At 31.5% G+C, this 23,840-nt stretch overlaps 1 protein-coding gene across 1 annotated transcript; it reads left to right on the top strand.

Annotated features, from left to right (window-relative positions):
* Positions 1-12,949: 12,949 nt before the first annotated feature.
* Positions 12,950-23,636, top strand: LOC136987899 (protein mesh-like). The gene is given in 21 exon segments (XM_067285673.1): positions 12,950-13,103; positions 16,631-16,851; positions 16,927-17,083; positions 17,214-17,398; positions 17,465-17,593; positions 17,675-17,840; positions 17,917-18,204; positions 19,524-19,671; positions 19,897-20,100; positions 20,165-20,446; positions 20,514-20,646; positions 20,710-20,860; positions 20,966-21,118; positions 21,188-21,364; positions 21,434-21,570; positions 21,926-22,052; positions 22,127-22,266; positions 22,341-22,464; positions 22,541-22,717; positions 22,844-22,985; positions 23,385-23,636. Coding segments are annotated over 21 exon segments (3,429 nt in total). The 5' UTR covers positions 12,950-13,009; the 3' UTR covers positions 23,479-23,636.
* The last annotated feature ends 204 nt before the right edge of the window (positions 23,637-23,840 follow it).

Below are 23,840 nucleotides of genomic sequence, written 5' to 3'. Positions count from 1 at the left end.
CTTAGAAACTGCCCATTTAATATGATTTTTTGTTACTTTAATAAATTTTCATTTGCTTTTATATGTATTATTATTTTCGTGTTAATTAATATATAGACAAAGTTTTATATGAACTTAAATTACCCAATTCGCGAACATTAAATACCGAGTGTATGGAACCACTGAATACTGGTATTGTAGTTCGTGGTAAGATTGAGTCTCGTCAATGGTGACGTGGAGTTTTTCTGGTTTCCTTCGCGTTAATGATACCTAAATAGGGGCTAGTTTCCCATGAAAAACCATTCGTAAAGTTTTCCTATTTAACACATCGCCCACGTGGTCACGGCAACGTGACACGTGGGCGATGTTTTTCAACCTTTTTCATTGAGTGGCACCCGATTGAAAAATAAAAAATCGCGGCACCCTTGACTGGCGGCGGATCTAGAATCTGAAAAAGGGAACTTTAATGGGGGGACAGGTGAATCTTTTGCGAAAACGAATATTATGCTCAATGCTGCAGTCGGGACCGGGGAGGGAACTCCCTCTCCTGGAAGAAAAATTTTAAAAATTGACAGTTTTAAGTAGCATTTTAATGCAAAAATAGTGTTTCTACGTGTTTAAAATCAAAATTTAAGTTCATTGAATTTTGTCGAAATACTGACAATGAGTTATCTTGAGTAATCGTTGCGCCGTGGCACCCCGGTTGAAAAACACTGCCGTAACCAAATAAATTGATCATAAAGAATAAAAACAGATTATATTGTTCTAATACCCAGTGTTTTTTCTGCATATGAAGTTTTTTCTATAGGTAGGGTGATAAGTCTCATCTTATCTTTTTCTAGCAGAAAGCTTTTTTTTAACAAGTCTGTTTCCAATGGAGGAGTTTTCATACTGTCAGAAGTGGCACACCGATCTCCGGCTTAGCTTCCTGGTTGATTGTGTACAACTGTATGTTATTGAGGTCTATACACGTTGAACCGTTTCGTCCGATACGCAGTATCTGCTGGAACGATCGTCTGAAATTGTTAACCCAATAGTCTGACACTGGCCCTGGTGGCAACAGGTGTCTAGAATTTCTTGGCGAAGTTTGTCTATGCTTCTATACTATTCTTCCACTCAAATCTGTTCAAAACCACAGTAATTCAATCTACTTTGATCAGCACGTTTGATACTATAACCCACAAACAAATGATTTACTATTTTCACGAAAGTGAATTGAGACTTTATAATCACCCTGTATATGTTGTATGTAACATAAAATGCTAGTAGAAAAGACTTATTATAAGCTGAAATATATTCAGTTCGCGCACTGTTCTTAACAATTTGCAGTGACCAAGCTAAATATTTTCTCGTTTATTTTTCAGAAATACAATTAAATGGCGAATGATTCACACATTAAACGATTTATAGGAAAATGTATATGAAGTACACTCAGATTTGTTATCGACACTCTACTTTTATCAACGAAAGTGATCGTAATTGCGTAGCGGTTGACTTCTTCAGTTACATACAGACGTGTCGTTATCAGTGAAAGGGTCAAAAGTTAAAAGTTGCCTCTTAATCTACTTACCTGTACCGTTAAAATGGAATGTTTACTGAACTGTAAATATTATTAACGACGTAAATTCATTTATCAATTTTTAGAACTTGAAGAGAATTATATTTAAATGCAAGGATATTCAAAATCGTCTCAATGCAGATGTGCAATTTTACTTTCCTTCATAATAGACCTATAATGAAGGTAATAATTTAATATTATTTAAAATAAAATTAATGATAAACTAATTATTGATTATATTTATAAGTTAATATGTATTTAACAAATTTTGTAGAGTGAAATTTTTGCATATCTAAATGTATCTTTTGCTGTTCTTACTTTCATTGTTATAATTGGTTATATGATACATCAATGGATAAAGTAAGTGATGTTTTAACAGAAATTAATTAGTCTGTGCGTTGATTACTAAAACTTTATTTATTATTTACATTTATTTAGATGGAGATACGTTTATCATCCGTTTTCTAACTTTAAATTTGCAAAATAATGATCATTTGAAGAGGAAACTTTATGAAGTATGCTACTTTATTTAGTGTATATAATAAATATTGTTTAAAGTTTAGGTTAATGTTACCTTAGGTAGCCAAGATGGCGGCTCGTCTCTGAAACAGTGGGGATGCACGTACTAATCTAACCTAACCTATTCTAATAAATTACCCCTAGTCTATTTTGGTTGGCAATAATTATGGTAATTTATTAGAATAGGTTAGGTTAGGTTAGTACGTGCGTCCCCACTGTTTCAGAGACGAGCCGCCATCTTGGCTACCTAAGGTAACATTAACCAAAATTTAATTTAAAAAATTAAATTGTAAATGAGTTTAATCAAGAAAAACAATGATTTTTAACATTTTTAAAACAGTTTATTTAGATAAAAATAATAAGCATAAATACATAATAATTTGTCTATAATTATGTAAAATATATTATTTCAGAATTAATTTTCTTCATATAATTTCTTATATCATTATGAAAATACACATCTTATTATACCAATTTCACTTGTAATTGTTTAATGGCGTTCATTTATATTTATATAACATAATTCAAATAAGTGTAAAAAAGATAATCAAATAATAAGCTTATTACGGTAAATAAAATAGATAAATGACACTATCGTAAAGATGTCTACCATGTTGGATGGCGAAGCGAAGGGGTCGCGTGATTGCCGCGTCACTTCGCTGTCACAGCGTATCGAGAACGTATCACAAAAAGAAAAAGATATGTTATTAAAAACACTACTTTCTCATATTTCCAATACCATATTTATATTACTGACCAGATGACAGGCACGTGGAGTTTTCCGTGTTTTCGTCGCGTGTCTGACACCTTAATTGGTGTTAATTTCCCATCGAATGCACGCTCCTTATCAGTACATTCAAGTGTTGCTCTGCCTTAATTTATCAAACGAATTCCTAAACGTTGTCTTTTACCAGACTTGAAATATAAAATACTTACATTCGACACATTAGTGTATGCCAATGAATAGAAGTGCTGTTTAAACTAGCAACCATATCTTGCCAATGTTGAATTCCTTGATTACATATGCAATTCGCTCCAACTTGGGTTCCTCCGATGATATATTTCCTACCAATTCCGGATCTTCCGTATAAATTGATTAAAATATCAACTTCTTCAAGAGCTGAAGGAAGTACATGGATTTGAAAACTGTTATTAAATTCTACCTCCGGAATTTTTCGTTTGAAAACCGTTTTCTTAGCACGAATTACCTTCTTTCGAACGTACAACGTGACTTTGACGTATACTGATGCTATGGATAAATAATTTTATTTTAAATTATTACTTAAAATAATTTAAATATATATATAAACGTTGCAAACACCGAGTGGTAAAACGTTAAAATTATTTATCGAAGTCTTACACTTGCGTCGACGCGACGTCGCGTACGCGATGCGACACGACGTCGCGCCGCATATCTATCAACAAAACAATTCTTAAAACACAGAGCGTGACAGACAGACATGCTTAAAGATTTTAATATAATTACCATTATCTTTCTCGTTTCTTTCTATACAAATATTCCTGGCTTTTAATATAGTAAGCGTAAGAGTTGTTTTTTCTGGATTGTAACACATTGATATCAGTAATTCTCCACAATTCTCATTAATCTATATAAAAATAAGCTTATAAATTTTAAGTATTATATATATATTTTTAAATTTAATCAATAAATTTAACTCACCTTATCGGAATTAAATTTCAAACTTAACCATAAATCTTTAGTAGTTACGTCTTCTCTAATTGACTTTTCTATCGCTGAGTTTTTAATGGGATATTTAACATCACCAATTCTAACTTTCCTACAATATTTGTCGTAATCCCATAGAGTTATACATAATATTTTATGTTGAATTTCGCCCGGTTTAACAGAAAAAGCAAAAGTTTCGTTAAAAACAGGATCCAGCGTGTTCCTGTGAACACGTGTGAAATATCTGATAGATTTTTCGGGTAATAAACGTAATTTAGCGTAAATATTTGCCGTACCTTTCATAAAATGAGACTTAATATCGGTTGCAGAAATGAGATGAACACGTAATTCTTGTCTATCGTAAATGTAATGTAAAGAAAATTCCACACGTCCTACATTTCCACCATTTTTTATACTATAGTCCGGTACATCACCTTCATAAAGACCCTTCTCTAGATCCTGAGGTTGTATCTGGTATCCCGTGAAGCTCATTCTGCGTACTCGTCCATCTCTATCCGAAAATTTCGAACCATTCGAATCAGTTTCCGAAAGTGAATCTTCTGTAGTTTCGTAAATTTGTATGGTAGGAACCACGAAACGTATGGGATCGTTAGGTCTTACCCCAGTTATGCGATGATCCGATTTTGGTGTCATATCTTTCAACAATTGTTTCTTCTTTTGTACTCTCAGTACTATTCTCCATGAAAAAAACAGTATGGCTGCTAGTAGTACAGCTGAAATTACTGCTAAAGTAATTGGTGAACGTATAATTGAGTTACTGTCCTTAATTTTAATGACAGTAGTTGAGTTTGACATATTTAGATCCACTTACAGTTTCTTAGAAGCCAATTTTGATAAATACATCACTCGCCCATCACTAGAGGAATTTATCCAGCTGATCTAACGTTTAAACTGAAAACACGTAACGTACAGTCACGTGACGTATTATCACAACACAGCTAGAAACGGTGTTTACTTTATGCTTTCACATACCAGGAAATGATAAGTTTTTCTCATTTTTTAAAATGTTATAAGCGGTTAGAGTATAAAAAAACGATTTTATATATAAATTTATATATATATATATAATGTAGGCCTATACAACAGTGTAAGGACGATTATTAAGAATTTATATCCTGTTTGTTTATCTCATTATTTATTATTTGCTTTAGATTTAAGGATAAGAAACAGAACGAGATTATCAAATCCATGTTAGATGCTGCTACATTAACGAGTTGAGATATTTCATCCTTAAAATATATTATATTTTAAGGATGTAAAAATAACTTTTCGTTCTGTATATAAGGAATAGCAAATGTTTTAGAGACAGAAAGATGAAATCTGATCTATCCTGTTCAGAATATCTCCGCAGTATCAGTTTATCTTCCGCATCACTAGGTAACATCCAAGCTCTCAAGAAAGAATGGTGTGGGTCCTAATTATAACATACTAGCAAAGATTGCCCAGTGTTGCTCGGAAAGTCGCGGAAAAAGTTGACTTGTCCTCGTTATAAGGTAGAGTACGTTTCCCGCAAGGTGGTCCGAGTCATTCAAAGTTTTGGCAATTTGCTAGGGATGAAATCAAGGGGAAGGAGTGAGGATCCGAGTTTTCTGGTAGTCCATATTTTCCGTAGAATATCAGAGAGTAACAATACAGAATTTGGTTTAGTTTGGTCAAAGAGTTTGGGAGATTGTAGAGGAGATGTAATCAGAAGGAAGGAGTGAGGGGTCCAATTTTCAAGATAGCTTATGTACACAGTGAAGTAATAAGCTTTCCAATGGTGAAAGAATTAAAACATCGGTTCAGTATATTCTGAGTTTACCTCGAAGTAAGAAACAAACAAAGGAATCAACAATTTCTCTTAATATATATTTATTTACACCCGTTACATGACTTTTCTTAATTTTATTTTAGGGCCTCTACAAAGACAATAATTAATCTTTTGTTAACCTTGTGGAAACAAACGAATCCTGGTCTTTCTAAGCTTCCAGACTTACAAATACTAGGACCGTGTGAAAAACATTTTTTTTTTCCTCAAATTAACGTCTAGCTCTGGTATTTGTTTATTGTTACCGAATAGATGATAAGTTTTAAAAAGCCCGCCAGGTGGCGAAGGGGATGGACCTTGAGTGGAGCAGTCAAAGGACGATATACGAAGATGCCGGGCAAGTTAGATTTATTTAGTTACGATAACGCGACATATGGGCCATCTGCCGAGGGTCCATCTACCTTTTATAATAAATAATAATAAAAAAAGTATACTTTACAACAAAATCTCATAACAGATGGCGCCACACAACTTTCCTTTAACTCGTGACAGAAGACACGTGCAAAGATTCCTTGATGCTTTTTTGACTGCGCAAAATAATGCGAACAAGTTCGGGGATAATTTCTGTATATATGAATGTCAGTGTGTGTGGGTGTGTGTTAGCGTCTATTTCGCTTAATATCTCGGGATGGGATAAATATTAAGAAACGAAATTTGGAATGGTGGCTTGTATATGAGGGGCATTGATGCTATTAAATTTTGGTGTTAAAAGGTCGAGAAGGGGGAGATAGGGGATCATATATATCGAGAACTAATGAAGATTATATCCGTTATTAACATTTACACTCTTTTATAAAATTCAACTCTACCGTCAAAATTAACCTTTTTTCCATTTTATAATAATTAAAAATATATAAGTTTTTCTAATAAAAACTCATAACAGCTGGGAAACTCTCGTTGCTAGACTTTTTTCTTAACTCTTCCCACTCTTTGAGCAGTAAGAGGGCCCGTTTTTTACCAAGCCCAATATGGTCGGCCAGATTCAGAGTAAGGCGATGAGAAATATTCCTGGGGTGTCGATCCCGGGTACCCGGAGCCATAGGCAGTTTGTTAATATACACAGAAGCAAGATATAATCTGGTGTAATGTTTCTGTCTAAACCTGTTATTCTGATATTGATAAAGTTCGGGGGATTAACGGAGTAATGTTAATGAAGTTTGTAAGAATAGCTCATCAATAATGAAGTAAGCTGTTAAATATATTTAATAACTATAAGGAATGTCGATATCCATCAAATAGCCATCAAATGTTTTATAGTCACATTAACTTTCTAGCTGTTTTATAGCACAGTTTTCGGGAAGTATGGCAAGCTGTCAAAAAATGATTTCCTATGATTTTACATGTTTGAGCTCAAAAGACCGTGAAAGGTCAAGAAATGCAAGAAAATTAGTGTTTTTTCCCGTATGTACTGATGTTAGTGTGTGGTGGTGGCTATCTGTCTTTGAGGCGCATAATTTTTTTACTCACTCTGAAGCTTAATAACTCCTGTACTTTTTATCGAAAATTTCTGAAATTTTACATAGAAGTTTAAGTATTAAGGGGAAGTATTTTGTAGGAATTTTCAGGTATGTCAGTCTATTGGTTCGGGAGATACTGCGTGACGTAAAAAGAGGATGAAAAAGGTTGGTGTCAGGAAGGGCATCCAGCCGTAAAAATTATGCTAGTTTCAATTCATATTGAATCTTACTGGACTTAAAGGACAAAATACAGCCCAAAGAACCCCGTGGGTGACTCCACCAAAGGACAAAATAAGGAGGGAAAAGTCGTCGTCGTCTCAATAATTCTCTCTTTTCATCGAGTTTCTCGAATTCCACGATAGAATTAAAACTCTAAGATCTTCTAAAGTGGGGTGAAGGAGGAAGAAATGTTGTAGGAATACTATTATTGGATGAAGAGTACAAAAAGAGAGTGATAGAGGTGGAGAGAAACGGTGATAGATTGATTAGAACAAAAGTGGCATTAGGGACAGAAATAGTAAATGGGAAATCGTAGTGTCTTCCAGGTGGACTGTGTGGAGGAGGATAAAAAAGATTTTGAAGAAAGTTTAGAAGAGATGCAACAGAAAATGGAAAGAAGAAAAATTTTTATAATTGAAAGAGATTTAAATGGTCATGTAGGAAAAAAAAACAGGAAGTACTGTACATGAAAGCATAGGATATGAAGAGAGAAATGAGGAAGGAAAAGGGATAACAGAGATATCAAAAGAACATAAAATCTATCACTATAATTCTGTATTCAATGCTCATAGAAAAGCATTGGTTCAGTCCTCATTCATTTTTTTTTCTTGTAGAACAAACAGTCTTAATTCAGAATATAAATTAATACTAATTTAATTAAATATTTTAAACAGTAAGTAATCGACATAATTACTATTGCTAATATTGACAATTTTTCCTATATAATACATATTGCTGACTGATATCAATTTGATTTTAACGAATACCCCTACAAAATAATGAGATTTGAATTTGTAGAAATTGCTGTACATTTTGTATCGGTTCATAACATTGTATTCTTCCCGATAATTGAGCATCCTGTTTCATTAGTCTGAAAATTCTACAGTGTAAGAGCATTAAAAATTCAAAACAAAATTAAAAAGATATTGTAACATTTTACATACAAATTAATACAAATCTAATTTAGAATTTATGTAATCATTTGATATCAATCAAATAAACTCTATTTATTTGCACATAACTCAATTTCAATATATTTGCATTCAGGTAAATTAAATTATATTATTCTTCCGTCTATGTCGGATTCGGATTAGTTTGAAGAAGGAAACAAATCCTGAAGTTATTTAGTTTCTTAAATTGGTGTAGTGTTTTTTCATTACACGGCAGAACCTCAGAAACAACCAAGCAGCAAAGATTTCTGGATACATAATGATACAGGTTTTATCCGAAACTACACGAAACTTTAAAAATTTGCAATTCAAAATACTCCAAAACAAAACAAAAAAACTTTAAGAAAAGTTAATGAAGTCAATAGAAAACCCACAAAATTTCCTATCTGGAAGTACAGTAGAGAGTCGTTTATCCGAACACGGTTATCCGAAACGTCGGTTATCCGAACGCTTTCCAGTCGGACTGTGTCGTGCCGAATCGAACTTTTTTGATACTAGATTTACTTCTAAAGTATAATTTTTTATGTTTTTATATATTTCAATATATTTATTTTGTTTGTACAAAGTAAAGAAATAATTTTTAACGATACAATAGCCTCCATTATTATTATAAAAATTTTTGTTAGGCTTAAAATCGACGAAAATTCAACACGAAGCGACACGCAACAAAGAAAAATTTCAACATCGGACAGGTTAATATAGTTTTTCATACATAATCGGTTATCCGAACAACCACAGTTCCCAATTGATTCGGATAAACGACTCTCTACTGTATTGCCGTATTCAATGGAGATCTTCGTCAACATGATGTTAACTTAAAAAGAGTCTATTGACAGACCTGTACTTAATAAATTTGTTTCGTTTAATTTTTTCTGTACGACTTAATGTAATATGTATACATTTCTGTACTTTTCATTAAAATGTGACTACTCTTGATCAAGTCTTTCCGGTATAAACATCTCAAATTTTATCATCAGTTTTATTACAATAGACAAATACTGCTATACTTCCAGAAAATCCATATGCATTTGAATTGTCCTACAGTTGTGGGCTGTACAACAGGCAGTACAAATTTCGTATTAATTAAATAAAAGAAATAAAATGTTTATAATTTTATAATTGTTTTTAAGACTAATTTTCTTCTTGCAAGTGCCTATTAATGTATTGTATCGATATTTATTTGTTTAAATGCAATTATATCGACTGAAAGTGACGTTACAGTACGGTATGCATGCTTATTTCCAACTCTAATTTATTAATTAAAATATGACTTTATATGAATGGAAACCTATGAAATAGAAAAATGTGATGGGAATCACTTCGTTCCAGTTAAAACAGGATTAAATGAGACTGGTTCAATAAGCACATGTGGGCGAATTTCGTATATTTGCTATTCAAACCATAGGAAATATATTTCTCGAAAATAAAAATTATTTTAAACTTTCGCCGCTAAGCAAATCTATAGCGCTTGAAGCGCCATATTTTTTGCGTTTATTACATAGTGAAAGGGACAGAAGTGAATCGTCAATCAATTCTGTAAGAATATTGACGAGATACTGCGTTATGTAACCGATGCACGTTGTTTTCTACAGTGATTTCCATGTCTACAACACTGTATTTGTTGCAGAAGCGCCATATTTTTGCCTAGTGACGAAGATTTCAATAATTTTTCTCTCACAGAAATCTATTTCTAATGCTGCGAATAGTGTATATCTATTAGCACATGCCCCAACAGACATTGGGTGGAATTAATTAATTATAGCCTCCTATTTTAAAGTTGAAAATATTTGATAATTTAGGCACGAAACTCGGGTCAGTTAATACATTCACCCTTTGATGAATAGCATAAATACAAATACACGAATATATAATGTTAATTTGAAGTTATTTTATTTTATCAACTTAGTGTAGTCTTAATACATTGCTTTTATTAGGCTCGAATTAATCGTACAATTATTAAAATTATATTTACAGAAATACAATAAATCGGGATTAATTTCGTGATTTTCTACATTGCATGGCTCTATTAAAATAATATGTGATAAGAGAATTAACACTCAATATGAAACGTTGATTAGAGCTAATAATCTTAAGTTTCCATACGTTTTAACAATTGCCAAGTTACAGTTTAACAAATAATCGCATTGTATTTTCAAATTGATATCTTATGTATAATCATTAATGTTTACGTTCCGAAGCTTTCTTGGTTAATGTTACCCTAGGTATACAAAATGGTGGCTTGTCTCTGATTCCAGCAAGGAAACAGTGGGATGCATGTTCTAACCTAACCTATTCTAATAAATTACCATAATTATTAGAATAGGTTAGGTTAGGTTAGAACGTGTGTCCCACTGTTTCCTTGCTGGAATCAAAGGCGAGCCGCCATTTTGTATACCTAGGGTAACATTAACCGCTTTCTTTATATTTGTAAGTCCAGAAAATACAGAATTTAGAGAACTTCCCATCTGAAATATTGAAAAACATGAATTAAATGCATCTAGATAAAGTAGATGAGACTATTTGTCGTTAATTCATTGCCGTATGAAATTGATAATACGTTCAGTTGGTTGCAAAAGTTCCAAAGTTTGTCGTGTTGTACAATAATTTCTTCTAATTCCGACTTCAAATTTGGATACTTCTTTAAATGCATATATTAAAGTCAGCGTAAGCGAGATAAGAAACACACAACAATATACTACGGCACCAGCCATTAAAACAGTAGCGGTGCCAAGTTCGATGCTGCAAAAGAGTGGCTCGTATTTGTAGGATTTTCCTTCTTCCATATAGGGATAAAATATATAAAGGATTGAATATTCAAACATTACCGTAAATCCCATAGTAGTAATTACTGAATAGAATTGTACTTTATCGACAATTGACAAAATTTCGTATCATATTTACTAACTAAGTGTAAGATAAATAATATTAATAATCTAATTAAAATAATTAGTCGAGGTTAACTTTTCTATACGTAAAATGAAATGTCGGCTGCAATAGCTTTGGTGTAGAAAGACACAATGAATACAAGCTTTTCAATTACAAGAGTGCTGGACACTTATATAAGTATCAATTGTTTGTTCTATTTCCTTGGATACATTTTATTTGCAAATTAAATAGTAATCAGAATTGGATTTTGAGCACACAATAACAAATTTATTAATTTATATTACTTTAATAATACAATTTATGATTTATTTTACTTTATTGTTAAACCGTATGATTAATTTTGCTTTAATTTTACTTATTATAATCGTCTCAAACTTTTACTTTTCTGGTTGTTACAATATTCTAATTCTAGAACATTTGACCCTCCAGATTTTTGGAATTTCGATGTGTTCTGCCCATTATGATCGAAACTGTACTAAAACTTACGACGTGTGTACAGTAAAGACTTGTTGAATTGCATTATATTTATATTGATACTTTCTGAAATGTAATAATAATTTTAAACATTTAAATAGGTTTATTTTCTCGATTTTTAATTAATTAAATTCTTTCAAAGCGTAAATATAACTTATCGAAGTTAGCAATAACGGAAACACGACTGGTAAATACGTATTTCCGATACTCCCGTAGAACTTTGTATTCGAATGTACAGGATTACGAACTTCTTCTGTATATAATATCATTTATTATAGGCTATGAAAAAAAAGTTATTCCTGCTAATTTCTCTATAATTATTTCATTTTTAAGATAATATTAACAAAGGTAAAAGTAATTTAAAATATCATACACATTAAGAGCGCGATGATAATACGGATTCTTTTGTAATGAGTAATTGAGCAAATAACGTGACTTCAACACGTGTGCAGTTATTTCTGGTGTAGGAGAACCAATAACGTTTAAGATGATGTCATTTCCGTTTTTATCAGCCTTTCAGACACTCATACAAACGGTTTCGAAACGATGATAAGTCGTCTCGAAATTATATAATGATGTCAGCTTCCTCATACTCATAGCACATTTTTATATAACATTTTATTAAAAAATTCTATGTGAAATTAGCTAAACATCACACAAAATTTCTTTATTTAATTATTAATTAATAAATAAATATTAATAACTAATTATTTAGCACGAAAACATTAAAAATTCGATGTTACCTCACTTGAATTCATCGCTATAATCACAGTAAAGGATTAAAAAAAAAAATTAAACAATTTCATTAAATTAAAAACATTTTTACCACATAATTTCTTTAAAAATTATTTAAATTCATAAAGAATTTGTATAATGTAAAGCCTACAGTTCAACTTATTTACAGAAGGCGTAGAGTTACAAAGCTTTAAAACTGCTACATTATCAACGCTTTTATCTCGACAAATTATACATGATTAATAAATATATAATGAAATACATTGCGTGAAATTATAAATTTATAGGAAATAAACGAAATTTTTAAATATATAAAATATTTCAACGTAATATTTTACGTTTATACACTTTTTAACTAAAAAATCGCCACATTCTTAAGAATTATACCCGTCCGTTTCAAGCAGGTTTTACTGTATTATTGTGTTATTTATATACTATAATATATATTAATTAATGTATATTTTAATTTAAAAAATCTATCATTGTTTCCTATTATAAAGGCATTTTTAAGTAGCGTAAATTAATAAAACGCCTTTAAAAATACGTAATATCAATAAAATACCACACCTAAAACAGCAAAAATTTTTGCTCGATAGTTAAAGAACTTTCGACTCTTCTTATCTTAATACAGATAATAACTTTAGTTACCATCGGATAACGGTTACAGTCGATAACAATAGAAATTTTTAGCCAGGAGAACCGACACGGAAAGTAAAAATGGCGCCGTTAAGGTTCTCTTTGATTTTAATAATTTTATATTGTTTTCTATTAGTCGAATGTGCGAAGAGAAATAATATAAAGAAAAAGAGGCGTAAGTTCTTTATTATTTTAATTTAAATTATTTTAAATTTGTTATATTAATAACCTTTACAAGGCAGTTATAAATAACGTCTAAAAATGGCCGACTCTTAACATCAAGAGGGATTCTTAAAACGAAAGCAGGAATTTTTTAAATATTATATAATAAAAATTAAATATATAAACATATATATATAATTTAAATTTATTATTAATTATATTATATTTACATATTTTAAATGTAAAGTATTAAATAAAGAAAATAGTTATAACCGTTAAATTTAAATTAAGGTTATTATTCTCGAGTGGGATATTTCTCGTTACTTTTTATGTATAGAAATTAAATTTTAATTATAATTTAAAATTAATTTTTATTAATTAAAATCTGAATTATACAGTTTTACCGTTACAAGTAATCTTTTTTGAATGTATAACTGATAATGAAACCTTAAAACTAGTGTGAAGTCATACGTAGTTAATAAATGCTTTGATTATTTAATTATATATAAGTTCGGGCCTCCAACTCCTAATCATTCCCTGTCTGGTCTCGATTTCCATCTATTCAATTATAATGCAAAACTATAACACTAATCTATGGACGAGCTATTAATTCAATTTATTATAGTCAGTAATACATGCAAGTGTGGATAGATTTTGACAAAACTCAGCACCACCGGAAATATAGAGCTGAACTGAGGTGTTGAAGACGAGCTAAGCTGTGAATTTAGACCGGAGCTTAAAGCTTTACTCAGCTTTAAGCTCAGGTGAGCTGGTGGATGTTGCAGCAAAGAGCAGATAAGCTGGGCTTTCTGGACTCCAGCTGAAAGCTGAGCTGACCATCAAAATCCTGAGCTGTAGCTTGTAGCTGAGTTCTATGTGAAATACATCCTATGGGCAAAAAGAACAATTGACTGGAACCTCTCACCAAGAGGGGCCCCAAACCAATCTATCGTAAAAAAGAAATATTTTCCCCAAAAAATTCTCTGAAAGAAAAACCTATGAATTCAACACTATACACGCGGCTTCTCATTCAAATTTTCATGGGCACCTTCAAGATATAACGTGCCACTGGATGTCTGCACAAAAGAAAATATTCGCCAGGTGAGCAAGAATCCGTGTTGGCACATCTTGACAGGTTTTTAAACATGCTTAAACATGCCTTTTTGCTATTTTTAAGTTTAAAATCCAATTGAAATTTTTTGTTATCAATGTCGCAGCTTCAGGAAATAGAAAATATTTCATGATTACAGTTGAATTGAATACAGCAGATGGCCCATTGGTGAAGTTTTCAATATGGTATTATCTCGCTGAATTATTCAATTTGAGTGTTTTTTTTAATTTTAATGTGTTTTTTTTATCCTTTTATAGGCCCTTTTACAATATTACTGTTATGCCTTTCAGACACTTCTTAGTCGATAGTAACATTGTACAATCAAACTGATAGTTTGCTTTGACTTGTAATTTCAAACTTTTGATGAACAGCAATGGTATACATTTTATAATATTCCTCCGGTAATTTGAAGCATTTTATAACACCGTTTGAACAATAGGAGCATCGATATTCAGTTTTTAACGTGAGAGTAAGCAGTTGTACGGATTTTTACATCATCTTTGCGTTATGAAAATTTGAGTACTGGTTTCCTGAAAAGAACATAAAATTTACAGCATACATTACTTGAAAATCTGCCTTGTAAATTGTATGCTAAATCGAAGAAATATATAACCATATGGAGGATCTTACGGAGCTACAATTTACATGAGTTTATTTGAATTTGTATGATTCTAAGGACCTCAAACCAGCAAAACACAAAACTGCAACTCGCAGGAGTCCAATTGTAATGACTTCGACTCATTAGGCTATTTTACACTTCTAACAACTGATATGCCTTTGAAATATTCTCTCACTTCGACACGCTTGTTTCCTCATAACTGGTTGAAACATTCGATAATTACTGTTTACGATAGTGTAAAGATTAATTATCATTTACAAAAATAATGTATTATTTTAAAGTTATAACTATTTCCTTGTGTTAAATCGTTTATCAGTTATGGTGACATACAGGAAATTCACATTAACTAGTTGTTACAAGTATTATGAACATAATAAAAACAATTTTTTATGTGTTCTATATTGCTAATCATAAAAGCGGTTTGTACGCCCCTATGTCGTAATCCTTTCGTTATAGTTCGTACATAATCCTATCTTATCAATTACAAATTACTGGTTGATTATTTACATTCACAGATTAAACATATTTTTAATAAGCTAACGCTATAGTTACAACATTAATAGATGCAGGTCCAGATATGCAGGACCTGATAGACCCAAAAACACAATAGAATTATTTAGTCCCTGCTCTAAACAAAGGACAGCCTTCAAAATTAAGTACTTTATGTAAAAAACATAGTAAAGATTCATTTTATTATTAATTTTATATATTTATGTGTTTTGGAGAGGGTGAGACTAACTATTGAAACTGTTCCAGGCTTCATTCCATCCTCTCTTAATCTTCGGGATTATGAAATATTATAAAAGAAATCATTAATAAACTTCAAGATTTTTATATTTTACTGTTTTTTTTAAATAAATACTGTAATAAATCAGGTTTAATGCCAGTCCAATAGTATTTAAACCATACAGTTTCTTGTAAGTAACTAATGTAAAAATGAAAATAATGACATTTGTACAAATCTTACCATTTTTGTTATTGTACAAGAAGCAAAATTAACAGTGCAAAAACATAATTATAATGTTATCGTATATTAATATTCTTTATTTACGGATAATGCTGATAATATCATCATATTATTCAAAATAAAATAACATTCTCTTTATATATTTGAATTCTGTAGTGTCATATTAAAGATACTGTAATGTCTACTGAAGATACAGGTTTGAAAGTTGTTGTGAAGTATGCAGTAATGTTTCAAACGACAGTATCTAAAAGTTTCTCATGTGGCCCCCAATAATAATTTTACACATCTAATAAAATGATTTCCTGCAACCATTTGTTCAAAAATTTTTTTTCGCTAATTTCTAACTCCTTGCTCCTAACTCCTAAAAGTCTGGTTGACTTTTATGACTATGCATAAGCAATTCGTGCACAGTTTCAGCAAGAAGTTTTCTTTTAGTGCTTTACACGTAAACATTTATACCACGTGCAAATTATTTTCTGGTTGGCACATGATTACAATACGTAGAAACTATATCAACTGTAAGAAACCATCTTGTGTGCCTAGTTTATTTTAAATTTAACACACAAGCTGCTTTCTCTGTCCCAATATAACTGAAGTCGGTATCTACCTCCAAGGCGTATGTATTAACAAAAAGTGAAAGTAATGCTTAAAAATTCCCTCTTTACACGGGAAAGATTGCAAATTACAGACCAGACAATTAATTATGGAGTACAGATACTTAATGAATATTTTATAATTAAGATTGTCAAATCATAGTATCTAAATTTTCTATGAAATTGAGTTTAAAATATATAATAAACAGTAATCGCGTATAAGTAATATTAAGAATTACTTAATTTACAGAAATTTCAGCTGCGAATAAACCACCTGACATCAATATGTATTCAAATTACAATCGAGAAATAATTCCTAAACCCCAGACAATGGACCAATTCAGGAAACAATTATTATATCCTGTTTGGGAATCGGATTACGTACACCAAATCACGAGTTCGAGACCTCTACAAGATCAGTCATTAACTTTCAGATTACCATTCTTTGGTTTTGAATTCACGTATATGTGGGTAAGTTACATTAATAACATATATTTACCTATTTTCATTATAATATCTCTTATACTATAAATAAATACATTACAGGTTCATAAAGACGGATACATTCTCTTCTCAGCAGGACCTAAAGAATATAAGATACCAGTAGATTTTCCCATGAAAATTATCGATCCAAAGAAAGAAGTCGATCCTTCGTTAATTGCTCCATGGTTTAGCAAGCAGGATTTTCCTCAAGACATTCCACGTGAGAAATTGATTAAGATTCCTTATACGTGGTATTAATATACTGTAATAATATAAGAAATATCTTGTATTTCTTATATTATTACAGTTTATTATATCTTGTAATTAAATAATTTTCTAATACTTTACAGAATCCGGAGTTTACAAGAAGATGGTTTACATTGATAAGGAGCCTGATAACATGTTGAGAGAGAGACTAATTTTGGATTTTCGTGAAGGCATGATAGGAGCCAGCGATTTCAAACCATTATTCGTTGTAATCGTAACCTGGTTGAATGCTACGTTTTCTGACAGAGATGCCAACACACCATTAAAGGTAAATACTTGTTTACCGTATTTTAAAATCTTGAAACCTTTCATAAATTAATTGTTTACCATTTAGACAAATACTTATCAATTGGTCTTGGCTACGGATGAATTGAGAACTTATGCAATGTTCAATTACGATCAACTCGACTGGATTTCGTATGGAGATCCTTACGATGGCACCAAAAGATCTCAGTCAGTTTTTGTAAGCATTGTTTCATATGAAGTTCAGATAAATTTTTTTTAAAAATATTATAAGATTATGAGAATTTATTTAATTTTTTAGGTTGGTTTCAATGGTGGAAATCGAACAAGAGCTTTTCATTTAAAACCATATTCACAAAGTCCACGATTACAATTGCTGAAAGAAAGAGGATTTGCAAATGACTTAGAAGGACGTTGGATATTTCAGATTGATGAAGAAATATGGCCTGGTTCCTGTATTGAAAAAGGTAATTTTTTAAGTTCTTTATAAGTATATTTAAGTATCACTTCGGCTAATAATTAATTTCTCTATTTTTTTCGTAGAATTGGATCTTAATTGGGTTGACAGAGCTCGTCTCACCTTCTTCCCCCGTTGGGGTAATATGTTGGGAGGAACGATGGTCAATATAACTGGCCCATGTTTCGGAAAAGTAAAAGAAGAAGAAAATGTCAGAATCGCTTGCAAATTTGATATATTTGAGGTAAAAGGTGTTTATAAGAACATAAATCATGCAACATGCTTTCAACCTCCAGTGTTGTTTCATGGATACGTGGATATATCCGTATCCGTTAATGAAGGTCCTTATCATTTTTATGGAAAATATTATATACGTAAGTATATACTCATTTTTATTATACTATTTAAATAAGAAAGTAGGTAAAATTTATGCAAATCCATGGAAAATAACGAAATATTTTAAGTTATATTTAATTCCTTGCATAATTACACCAAATTCTGTTTCTATATAAATCGTTTTATGCGATGGAAGCAGTCAGAGGGTCTTTTCCATGAAGGATTCGATAAATGTACGGTCCTTTTACTCTTGAATGTAGTTTGTTTGGACTAATATTTCTGTTTATTTTTCCTATTCTATTTATTGGTTTATCGTATTATTTTCCTAGTTTTAAAATCTGGAACCAATCTTTCAGTTTATGTTTATGCAGGTCCTGTATTATGTAAAGCTCATTTTCTTTAACTTGTAGACCAAGGATGACAAATGACACGCAAAACGAATTATAGTGGTAGCAGCAGATCCGAGACAACAGCACATAAAACAAAAAATACATTCGTAATTAATTTGCTGACAGATCAAAATTAATTTCTGTCTATTTATATTATTATTATTATTATTATTTTCGTCATTCATCACCGCACTTTACGACTATTTCAAAATTGTACTTATTGTGTAAGGTTCACTAGGAATTTGTTCAATACATCATCCACAGTTGACGTTTCAACTTTTGTAAAATTCCAAGCATTTACGACGTGTAACGTGGGCTGTAGAACACAGTAAAAAACAATTTATAATGCTACGTTTCAAGATCAATTTATTATTCTGTCATATTTGTTTACTAGGCGTAACAATTGTTGACTAGAGAAGTGTACAAAATACAATAGAAATATATTGTTTTTCTATCTTTATATTCAAAATTTTTACTTTTATGAAGAAAAGTTTATTTATAATAACAATTCATAAAATAAAATTTATTTATTTATTTTTTTTTTGTTTAAAAAAAAGGTTAGAATACTTTAGATCATCCAGGAATGTATCGTTAATGCCTTTTAGTAAATCAGAAAAATCAGGCATAACTGTATGGCACTCTGATATATTCCATTGTTTCGTTGTAAGGCTGCAATCACAAAAGGTATTCTTCTCCCTTATAGAACAATTTGTCTAAAATTAATGCCCGCTAGTGGTCGAGTGGGCAACCAACGAACAATGTCGTGGGTTGCGCTTCTCCAACAGCCTAGACACGTAGAATTTTCCGGTTTCCTTCACGTTTGTAACATCTAAATAGGGATCAATTTTCTCATAAAAATCCTCCCAGGAGACATCTCTCTCCCACGTGTTGAATTTCCGTAAACAAATAAACCTTCAACAGTAATAAAATTATTAAGCACAATTTTAATGCTATTCTATTATTGCCAGAACCACCGGAAATAGCAAGAGAAGACATCATCATCTATGAGAACAAAGACAGATTGTATAACCCCACTTCACTCACACTAAATTGGAAAAAGGAATATTTGACTTGGAGAGATGATGTTAAAGCAAGCTTTCACTTATGGGGATACAGGTAAATAGCAATTATTTTTCTTCTATATTTATAATTGTCTTGGATGACACTTGTATCATTATTCAGTAGGCTATTCGGTACATATCTGTTTTTCAAATTTTACATATAAGCAAGTGTTATTTTCTCACTGTCCACACTTCTCTTCGCTTGTTTTTCCCCTAAACTTCTTCAAACAAGTAAACTACTTGATTTATTGTTAACAACTTTACTTTTATTGTTATTCAGGGAAATATCAGAAAGTTATCCAAAGTTAACTTATATAGACACTTTGGCAGAGGGTGCTGTCATGATAGGAAAGGAAAGATACGAACTAGATGTGGTGCAGTTTGAACAAAGGAGAAATTACGGCAACACTGATATTGTTTTCGGTTTCATATCAATGAATTTAACCGATGCCTCGAGTTTTGGAAGAAATATCAAGATATCACCGTAAGTATGAATAAATGTAATTCGTGATAATGCTCAAATTTAACTGTTTAATCTTCGTTTTCAGAGTAATTTGGAGCAGGCCTATGCCTTTAGCATGGTATTTCAGACCACAATGGGAACGTGAATACAAAGGGAAATGGAAAGAGCATTTTTGTGATAAATGGTTTGACGAAGAGGAGAATTCACTAACATTTGCCACTTCTCTCTTCCGTTGTCCCTGTACTCTGAAACAAGCGGAAATAGATCGTGGTCGATTTTCACCCGACAGTCAATGTAACGTCATAGATAAAAAGTGTGACACGTTTCACAGAGAAGCTCAACATTGCATACAATCGGGAAGACCTTCGTAAGTATTTTCAATTTTAAAGGGGAATTTAAAAGAAATTCTATATTAAAAATACTTTAAATTTTAGAGTCGGTGGCTCTGGACAATTATGTTGCTATGATACTTACGGAGAGCTACTAAGAACGGCTGATACAATGTATGCTGGAAGGCCTTCAAGATCCTTCAAATATGGAAAACATCCGTATAAATGGAGAATGATGGTAATTCTACTAAATACATAATATTTAAAGATAAATTTGAAATTAAACGTTGAAATATTACAGCTTCCCACATTATCGCACTGGCTTCACGATGTGATGCCATTTTTCTTTTGTTGTAAATGGGTTAAAGACGAGGATAATGCCGAATCGTGTCAAAAGTTTAAGTATTGGAGAACGTCACAAGATTGTACTTCTTATCAACCACCTGGAGTAGGTAAGAAGAATCTCAACAACACTCTACTCACTCAAAAACCAAGTTTACTAATAACATTACATTTAATATTTTAAATTACTAAATTTCTTCACAATATTTTACTAGGATCTGTATACGGCGATCCTCACTTCATCACATTTGACAACAGAAATTTCACTTTCAATGCTAAAGGAGAATTTTCTTTGGTACGTGTACGTTATGCTAATAGAAGTTTGGACATTCAAGGAAGATTCGAACAATTTCAATCGGCTATGAACAGTTAAGTGTTATCTATTAAGTTTTCATTACATTTACACAATTTTCTCACATGATATTGATAAATTTTAGGTCCCAATATTAATGGAACCAGACTTACAGCAATAGCTGTTAAAGATAATACTTCGTCTACAGTCGAATTCCGAATTCGTCCGGATGCCGGTCGTTGGAGATATCATCTTTATGTTATAGTTGATAAGGAATTTGTTTACTTTTGGGACGATACTTTAAGAATTCAAACATTCCAAGGTAAATTTTAAGTGAATTGCTTTCGTGGTAAATACTATATTTGTTAATTTATTAAAATTTTATAAACAGGAGTCACTCTTTATCAACCTGCTGGCATTTGGAATATGTCCCATATTGTCGCCATGTTCGATTCTGGAGCGGGTGTTGAAGTCATGAATGTTGATGGGAATTTGGGTGTTCATGTTTACTTACCTCTAATCTATTTGGTATGTTCAATTGTTTAACTTTAACATAAATTGACTTTATCTTATATTTTTAATAAGGCGTTTTATTATGTAAACAATAATCATTACAAAATCTAGAAATGTTGCTGCTCAATCTACTATAACCACCGTAAAAAATATAGTTCATTATAATATTAGAAACATAATAGGAAATTGTCCTTATTATAGTTTATCTGTAGGTTCTGTTTTGAAGTTTTAAAGCTCGAACTCGAGGAGCCATTACGGATGGAAATTCTTCTTTATTTTGGGGTTCGATTCTGAGTGGAATCAGTCGATGGATACGAAGGATTGAGATACATTAATATCATTTAACTCCTTTTTTTTGTTTAAAATACAGAATAAAACTAGAGGACTTCTTGGCAATTGGTCAGGTGACAAATATGATGATTTTGCAGTACCAGGAGACAGACCACCTGTCATACCAAGCAATAATCGCGATCTTCATAATAGATTCGGCAACACATGTGAGCATGGATTCATATTTAATTTTTTTTTAATTAATGGTGTAAATTAAAAAATATTCTATTAAAAACTACAGGGAGGCTTTCACCGAGTGAGTCGTTATTTTTTCACGATGTAATCGATTTTACCGACTACGACGATAATACTTTCGAACCGGAATATTAGGATGAAATAAAAGTTCATGAAAATTTCACTCATAAACACGACGTTAGACCCGTAAGTATTATTTTTTAAACATTCATTTGCATAAGAATCTCGATATTACATAGTAAAAATTCATTATTATACAGACCTGCAGAGATATAGGATCGTGCTCCTACGATTATATAGTTACAGGAGATAGAAAATTTGCAGAAAGTACGAAATTACACGAAAGCAGATCATTATTCTTAGCAAAGGAAGTGAGAGAGAAAGGTAATGTTTTAACAGAACTTTTTTTTTTCTTAAATTCAACTTAATATTCTAATATTTATATTAAAAAAAATTATAGTTATTCGATGTCCAGAATTACCAAAACCTATTCATGGAAAGAAAGACGAAATTCGTTATCATCCCGATTCCATAGTTACTTTCAGTTGCGATCCTGGATATCGTCTAGTTGGGCACGAAAGAAGAATATGCCACGGTACAGGACTTTGGAGTTGGGGTATTGATCCTGTATGTATATGTAAGTATCCCAGTTTCGGGAAAACATTGCGTTTATTTATGTATAATCCTTAACATTTAATTAGATGTCATAAATTTTTTCTTTAGGAATAGTTGAATAACTTTCTAAAATTAATTTTTTTTACAGCTGATAGCGAATACGCAGCACAAATTGGAGGCATATCGGCTGGGATCATTATCCCAATACTTCTGGTATTCTGTTTAATTTTAGGATGTGTCGTTTATCGAAGACGCTATACAGATTACCATTACACAGGAGAAAGAGGAATGTAAGCACCATTTCCACACGCTTTCTGTTGTAAAAATCAAGTCATGTGTTTATTTATGTACAGCATAGACGAGCAGTCACTGTAGACATCCTTTCTGACAACCCCTAAATTATGGTACAGATTTTTTGCATTTACCAAGAATTATGTTGTTCTGGTTGACATTGTGACTATTTTTTTGTCGCATTTGTGAGAGTTAGTGTCAACTGAAACTTTTCTTCACAGCCGTATCTCAGGTGCAACCTTTGATCTGGCAGACATGTTCATCAGGGTTTACTCTACTTCGTGGTCACACGTCACTGTACCTACGTGCTATGTAAATTAGTTGGTGACACTGTGACTTCTCGTCAACCTGTACATGTTGTAATTAATTAATTAATGTTTACATTTGTTTCATTTTAGGCCAAATCGTGCAGTTGTCGAAATAAAGAACACAGCAAATCGCAGCAGCGATATAGACTATGATAAAAAGGAAAAATTAGAAACAGAAACGTAATAATTCACACTTGTTTGTTTGTTTATGTGTAAGAAATTTTTATAAAACTGTTTGTCATCAACAATGAAAAAGAACATTTTGTACAAATTCATATATGTTAAGAGTATTTGTAATCATGTACCTTTTTTTTAGTAGAATAGAATGGAACAGATATTCAAGTTGTGTTTTATAAATTGTAAACATATTTTAAATAAATTATGTTTATTTAGTAAAATTAAAGCTCATTATGACCTCATACCTGTTAGTTTAAGATGAAGGGATTGGTCAAGATACTAAAGATACCAGCCTGTTTCACTAGTGGATTCAGGTTCGAGTTCAAGAAGGCTCAGATATTTTTGTGGGTGGGTTGATTCCAACGTGTA

Source organism: Centruroides vittatus, unplaced genomic scaffold, assembly GCF_030686945.1.
Source record: "Centruroides vittatus isolate TY-2023 unplaced genomic scaffold, ASM3068694v2 scaffold_2802, whole genome shotgun sequence".
Classification (NCBI taxonomy): Eukaryota; Metazoa; Arthropoda; class Arachnida; order Scorpiones; family Buthidae; genus Centruroides; species Centruroides vittatus.
Note: the sequence above shows the minus strand (reverse complement) of the source record. Positions and strands in the feature narration are given on the sequence as shown.